Source organism: Phaethon lepturus, unplaced genomic scaffold, assembly GCF_000687285.1.
Source record: "Phaethon lepturus isolate BGI_N335 unplaced genomic scaffold, ASM68728v1 scaffold29915, whole genome shotgun sequence".
Classification (NCBI taxonomy): domain Eukaryota; kingdom Metazoa; phylum Chordata; class Aves; order Phaethontiformes; family Phaethontidae; genus Phaethon; species Phaethon lepturus.
The window spans coordinates 42,487-50,041 of record NW_010541765.1 but is presented as its reverse complement, the minus strand read 5'-3'; the positions used below and the strand labels follow the sequence as shown (position 1 = coordinate 50,041).

Here is a 7,555-nt window from a genome sequence, read left to right as displayed (position 1 = left end):
CACTTTCCCTACTAAGCCAGTAAGCTTGCTTGTATGCAGTTTGGCTCAGGTTGTTTCAAATCCTCAACTCACATCCTAATTCAAGCATTGTAACAAAATAAACAAATTAAAATTGACCCATTGCCATGGAATATTTCCTTTTTAGCAGTCTTTCTTTTCCAAAAGAAAAATGGTTTGTTGGAAAGTTTTTCAGCTACCTCCTGAGAGCTGAACATCACTCTCCAGAGAGCTGGAACGACTGACGCAAGCTGACAGCTGGCCCTGCTAACTTGAGTGAATTCAGCATTCCTTGAAATTAGGAGCAGATATCACTAGCTCCGTCTGGATTTAGTCTGGGGCTGTGGTTAGATGTTCACTAGAGAAACAGCAGTGTCAGTATCAGCTATTCCTGCCCTGGGGCTGCTTGTTGCAGCCCTGCAGCTCAGCTGGTGGATAAGTTCATGTGACTGTTTACCATCTGCTTCAGTGCAAAGGCAGCCGGCTTAGTTTAAAGAGCGCTTATTGTCAGCTACGGCAAATGCTCCCCGGCCTCCTCCACAGGGCTGTGCCAAAACTACCTCTAACCAGGCTTGTAACCTGCCTGCAGTTATGTTTCTGACCTTCCCTTGAGACATGGCCGAATACATTCCAAAGCTTTTAAAGTGGTGCAAACAAGGATAAAAATTAAGCTCTCGTGTACGAACCTAGCCAAAAGCTGAATGCAGTTCTGGGCTACCTGACTTGAGGTAGCATTCTAGCACGCCATTCTAAAACAACGTAGGGCCTGCAAAATTTTTAGACGTGCAAAATGCTCTAAGCGAGAAATCCAAGGAGCTGCTATTACAACATCAACTGCCAGCTCACGGTAGATGGGGAGATCTTGCTCCCAACAGATACTGCTTAATTAACCACTGTATTATCATATTGTAAAGAAATTCATTCACGCTCATTGACTGAGTTCCGTCAAATACACACCATAAAAAAACTGAAAAGCATTTGAAGTCAGAACTCACATGGTATTAGCACATGTCTAATTTTGCAAAAGTGACTGTTCCACATCTAACTATATAAATACAAAAATCAATACCAAAATTGGCATGGACTAGAAAAGAGCAGCTGCTCAATCCTGCATACTGTAATGTGACTATTTACGAAGCATTCAAAAGGCATATATCTAATCCAGGGTCACCTGGCTTAAACAGCTGTATTAGATCTGAAAACCTGTCAGTCAGTGGAACTACCACAGTAGTAGAAAAGGACATCAGCTTCATTATGCTTGCGAACTGTGCATAATGAGGATTCTTTTGAGCATCCTTTTGTCTTACAGAATTACTGGTACGTCTTTCCTTCATTTTGTGATGCTTCTGTACTGTATGTATGCATCAGTATTTCTGCCAGAGCCTGAAATAGTCTTCCCTACCGTAACACAGGTCACAGGTTGGTTGTATATAAAACAGCCAAATGTGTCATGAGTTTCTCCCTCCAAGAGCCTCAGCAACACAGCTGGGTATGGAATTGGTTTTCATGTCCTCTAACCTTTTTTTATCATGTCAGGATAGTTTTGCTCCAAACTTACGATAGGAGTTAAAATCTTGATGAAAAAAAAAGATCCAAATGTTTCATTCAGACATCTCTGCTATCTTATCTTTTTTAATTCATAGAGCCTGAAATTACAGTGAAATGCAAATCAGCATAGAACTACCTTTTGAAAAATGTCAGAATGTAACCTTTTGATCATCCGCCATTTTTTCCCCATTTTCTCCTGGGAAAACTTGTCAAATTCACTTACCTCACAAATATTCACGCTTTTGATAAATTTGCTTGCTGTGAGGAATAGATTTCATCTACAATCTCTAATCAGTTCTACTCAGCATAAAAAACAGGAGTGAAGAGTACAGCCTGAAAACTAACCCAGGTGAGAACCAACTAACTTCAGTGCTAGAAAAATGTTTTGACTTCATGCTTTTCATATATAACAGTAAAGTAAGAAAGTATAAATTCCTGAGCTCGTTGTAGCTTTGTGGTTGCTTAAGAACGTATTGCACATGGTAATTTACCTTTGTTGGATTTAGGTTGTTCAGACGAGCCACTTCCAAGCTTTCTCTTTTTCCTTGGAACAGCCGAATTTTTCCTGTCAAAGGTAATAGGACTGTATTGAGGGAGGCTGTTGAATTTCTTTTCAAATTCTTCTTCCAACTTTGCTAAGCTAAAGGGGAAACAAAACCAATCAAATTAAATGTAACTCCATTTCTAGAAAAAAAAAATATTGGTTTAGGAGCATGTGTGCGTATATACATACCTATCTACATAGACAGATGGGGAAAGAGATAAGCTCACACACACTGTCAACATCAAACTAGTATATATTGAAACAACTTTGAGATGAGAATTTACATGTCAGCTATCTGCATTTGTAATGCAGTACAAATTGACTACGTTAGTTGCATATACTAAAATTAGGGGGAAAAAAATAACTGTCACACTACTGACATTTAGCTCTGTTTGCTGCACAGATTCGTACAGGAGATTTGTCTGTTCTGTGAGGGGAATGAAAAAAGTCAGTAAAACCAATAAATAAACAAACCAATAAAATAAAAGTCCTTACACCAGAATGAAAACACCGACAATTCAAATCAGAAGAAAAATGTCAAACTATTCAATCTTCTGGGGATATTCTAAAACCTGATGCTTTAGGGTGGGAATTAGCTCTGCATTTGTTCTGAGGGATTATATTTCCTCCCCTCAATACTGTTTGTTGCAAGATGAAAAATTCAACTAGCTCATGCTTTCATGAAACCCTCATAATTCAGCCCAACCTGAATGACTGTAATTAGCTTTATCTACAATTCAAGAAATCCACAGACATGGTATTGCTATTCCTAATAGCCAGATGAAAACAAACCACTCAAGCAGGATGGTGCAGCATGGCATTTCTGGCTGTAATGACTACGCTGTCTTGTATAAGCACTCTGTTCCAGCAAATTTTTGCAGTCAGGCAGAAGCACAGGAAGGAACTGTATTTTAATAAAAGGCAGTGGGCACAGCTAGGCAGATTACAAATAGTACTGTCAATGACAAGGGAAGAATGATATTTTCTACTCGTCTTTAATTGTTTGCTATGGAAAACCTGAACTTGACAAAAGTTGGCATGACTGTTGGATGCATGGCCCTTATGCACTGTACTCTTGGAAGTACCACAAGGATGCATGGCGCTTATGCACTGTACTCTTGGAAGTACCACAAGAAACACGATGTTTCTCTCAGCTCCGTGAAGCGGCACTTCAAACAAATTGCATTCTGAAAGCTTTCGTACACAGAATGATACTTCATTTTATCTCTGCAATCATTACTTCTTTTAGTAAGCAATCTTCCAGCTTACAATACAGCCTTGGGTCTTGGCAGACTGCGTGCATGGTGGGGTTTGTTCGTTTGTGGGTTCCTCTGTGTGTGTGTGTGTGCATGTTTTGCTTTGTTTTTATATCACAAAGATACCTGACATTAGTGGTGCTTGGTACTGCCATGTGGATGTTCCCTGACAACCACAAAACAAGCCAATTTTCTGCTCTGACAGCTGTCATACAATTCCACCCTCTACCCCAGCTCCTCTCCCAGTGCCTGTTGCCACCTGCCTTGTCTCCTGCCCCAACGGCATGTGAGAAGCTGCAGCTCTAATTAGGAAGGACCTACCCCGAAAGCAGATGAGCTGCCATCCTGGCTGCTAATTCATAGCTTGTGCAACACGAAGGCTGCTATCATTATGTCAGTGATTAATTATTAAAAAAAACCCCAAAAAAACAAAAACCCACCCACAAAAAATCATTCACATTGTCATGACTTTTCAGTGCCAGCCTGGTTAGATGCGTGCCGCTGAGCCGAGGTCTTCATGCTGTACAGCCTAGTCCTGCCAGGAGATACACACAGGCAGAGCGCGCTGCTCAGCAAAGGAGCGGGCGGCGCACGGACAAAGCACCCTCGATAGGGACCATCGGGGAAGTGTGGGCAACTACCGATGGAGAAGAAAGTAAGAGGACACAGGGAGAAAGACGTAATTGCAAAGGGGCGAGGACCTTCCCCCCCAACCACACACAGGAAATGAGGCTGAAAGGTGATGCTGAAGGGAGCAGAAAGAGTTAGGAGGAGCAGGTAGAGGTAAAACCAGCTCCTCAAGTAGACACAGGATCAGGCAGTGCAATGAATAGGGATAATGGGTACCTTCTCCAGCATTTACGCTCCGCAAATTACCCATTCTGCCACCTTTACAGAGTTCACTAAATAATATTCATCAATGACACAACTGAATCAAGAAGCAAGACTGGCAAATATGTGTGTCGCCCATCCAGCCAGCTAACAATGGCAGAACAGTATTTGTTAAATGAATTAATTATTTACACAATTTTCCTAGCTACTTTGAGTAAATCATTTGTAACTACATTTTTTTTTTGGCTAGGAGATGCATTCAGTTTTCAGACCATTAGGTGTAAAAAGTTTTCAATCTTTCAATTTAAATTTAAAAAATACTTACAAAACTTACATACAATGCACTAAAAATACAAGAAGTGTTCCATTATTTTTTCTTGACTATTCCAAGCAAACAAGACTTCAAGATTTTACAGCAAAGATACTAAATTGATGAAAGTGAGCTGCAGCTAAATTTCACATAGACTAGGTTATAAAAAAGGCTACTGCAAGCCTGCACAAAAGAAACACATTACAATTTTAAGCATGAAGTGTGGAGAATCTACTCTTTAATTCATTTTTACCCCCTGAATTCAGATAATTGGAAGTCTTTAAAAATTTGCAAGCCAGTATGAATGGCTAAGCAGATTTAAGAACTATGCCTGCAGTTAAATAAATCTGTAATACTCTGACAAAAATTGTTATTCATGCACTAGAAAAGTAATTCTGTGTGGCCTTGCTAAATTTTAATGCATTTGTAACTCATTATTCTTGTAATATATTTAATTTCTTCTTGGTGTACATGAAGGGTTTAAATATCTTGTCTCTACAATGGAAACATGACTATTTATCATAATTATTTGCCAATATTACAACATTGTTTACCCTTCTGTAAGCAATATCTCGAAGTGGGCAAAGAGATCTATTCTTTCTAGTCTAATTCTGCTTATGATGATTGAACACCTACACAGAACTTTAAATACTGCTTGTGAAGTGTTTTGAAAATACAAGTAACCCTCTTCACCGCCTCTTCAGCAGGTAAATATTGCACCTTTTTTTTTTAGAAGTGAGCAAATAATATCATTCAAATCCATTTACAGTAGTGTAAACCAGGAAAGATCTCAAAGGAATTACTTTGGTATATAAACAACAGGTTGGCTCAGCCCAATGGTGTTTGTAATTTTCAGGAATTCTCTCTAATTGTGATTATTTGGGTGTTGGATGCAGTTCACTTAGCTGCAACGAGGAGGACTCACTCTTAAGTTACCACACTGACCTAACTAAAACTTTGAACAGTGTTAAAATGCAACTTACCCAAAAACAAACTCTTCCTTTGGCTTAGGCCTTTTCAGTTTTTTGTTCCCACTTGTCCCACTTTGGGAAAAAGCCCAGTTTTCTTCATTCCAGCATCCTTCATGATCTGAGGAGTTGCCTTTTCCTGAGCTTCTTTTTCCTGGGATGAAGGCAGAAAATTGTTTCTCATCTTTAGAAAAATGTGCCAAAACAAAGTGGGCTCTGAAGGAACTTGTGTACCCATTCAGTACCGCAACTTATGATGCCTGACCTTCTTGAAGGGGTTACAAAACATTTATTTATTTAAACTGGATAATGATGATATCGACAACTATTTCCCCCTCTGCCCCTCAATTTTTATTCTATCGCTAAAGTCAGGATCTCTTGAGGTATGAAGGAGAATAAAGAGATGAGCAGATTTACAGTAATACACTTCCCTAAATTACAAACATCTTTTTCTTTTCTGACTGTTCTAACTACACACATAAATCTACTAATCAGAAAAAATACATTTCAAGACATCTCACTGAAAGCTTCCACAAATTATCTCAAATATCTTTCCACAAGGTAAAGGGTTCTTGCTTACCACCTACAGCAACACTAACAACCAAAGCAAAAGCACAACACATTTGCCTCTTGTAGGACTGAGGACTATGCTCACAACCACCAGGGTTCTTTATATAGAAACAAGCTAATTGTTCAGGGTTACATACAACACAAGTCCTGCATATGTCTATCAGCAGGCTGACAAATTAACCAACAAAGCCTTCGATCAAAAAGCTAAATCTCAGATCATGAAAGACAAAAAGGGAGAGGTTAAGAGCTTGTGAGGTTAAGTATGAACACAGACCACATGACTCAAGAAGACCTGCCTTGGACCACGGAGTCCATCCCCTCCACCTGCCCCCAGCATCTCAGGTGACCAGAAATAGCATTCCCATCACACTGCTCAAACTCCAGCTTAATCACAAACTTTTGCTTTTCCTCCCACTCCAGGCAGGCTTTTGCAGTTCATGTTGTAAATGAAAGACTCAAAGCCACCCACCTCTATCCACATTAGCGCGCAGAGATGTGAGCATGCCCTCTGACACCAGAGTTTTATAAAGAGCACCTTTGCAAGATCTCTCAGACTTCCTGGAGCCACAGGTTTCTATCTTTTTAACACAGTCACTGTCCTCAGTTTTGACCTGTCCTGGTAAGCTCTGGGGTACCACCTCCTCTGTTGGGGTCAGTGGTTCCACTTTAACGTTATCAGAAGCCTCACAGGGTACCTCCTTGCTGGCTGCAATATTAAGGAAGTCAGGAGGCTTTGATTCTTTGGTGGTCTCCGGGGGTTTCTCCTTTGATGTTTTTTTCTCTTTTGATTTCACTTTTTTCTTTGGTGATTTTGTATCCAACACACTTCCCTTCACATTTGAGACAGGGCGAGTTTTTTTGCGGGAAGTTTCCGCGAGTCTCTCAGCACCCCAGTCCCCCTTTGCCACGGCTTCAATTGTATACATTACACTTTCAATGTCCGACTCCGAGGACTGCCTCTTTTTACAAGGTTTCTTGGGGGTGGATTTTTCATTTGCGTGCCGGTCCAACTTATTTTTTTTCTTTTTCTTCTTTATCTTTTCCGGCTTTAGCCCGAGGATATTCATGTCAGCCATTGAAAGCTCTGGAGAACAGCACCTGTGATCCTTTGTGTTATCATTTCTCTCAAAAGGACTGCTCTCCATTGCAAGACTAGTAAAATCTCTGCATTTTGCAGTTTCTGATTCCTCAGCTTTTGTCTCATCCTGGTTTTGCATTTTCTCTATCTCTGATGGTTCTACTTTTCCTTTACAGGAGTCCTTTATTGTTGTTTTCTCCAGTTCTTCTACTTCCATTTCCTCTGGATCTTCCCTTCCCACATCTTCTGGTGCTTCCACTTTTGTTTTCCCAGGTTCTTTCACTTTTACTCCTTCTGAGGCAAGGCACATCTAAAACGAGTTTAAAAATAGTCCCATGAAACAAACATCAACTGTTAACATTACTTACCTATATTAACAGGAGCGTTACACAGGGAATTTCTCTGGCATCTTAGTTCAGGAAGGCGAACTACGCCAAAAGACAATACTGAAAA

At 40.1% G+C, this 7,555-nt stretch overlaps 1 protein-coding gene across 1 annotated transcript in view; it reads right to left on the bottom strand.

Annotated features, from left to right (window-relative positions):
• BBX (bobby sox homolog (Drosophila)) overlaps window positions 1-7,555 on the bottom strand; it is a 58,648-nt gene that overhangs the window by 17,336 nt on the left and 33,757 nt on the right. Inside the window, exons 8-10 of the mRNA XM_010287825.1 lie at window positions 6,494-7,412; window positions 5,470-5,608; window positions 2,037-2,185 (exon numbers count right to left, since the gene is read on the bottom strand). Coding sequence (XP_010286127.1) covers window positions 2,037-2,185; window positions 5,470-5,608; window positions 6,494-7,412 — 1,207 coding nt within the window. The remainder of the gene's footprint in view (window positions 1-2,036; window positions 2,186-5,469; window positions 5,609-6,493; window positions 7,413-7,555) is intronic.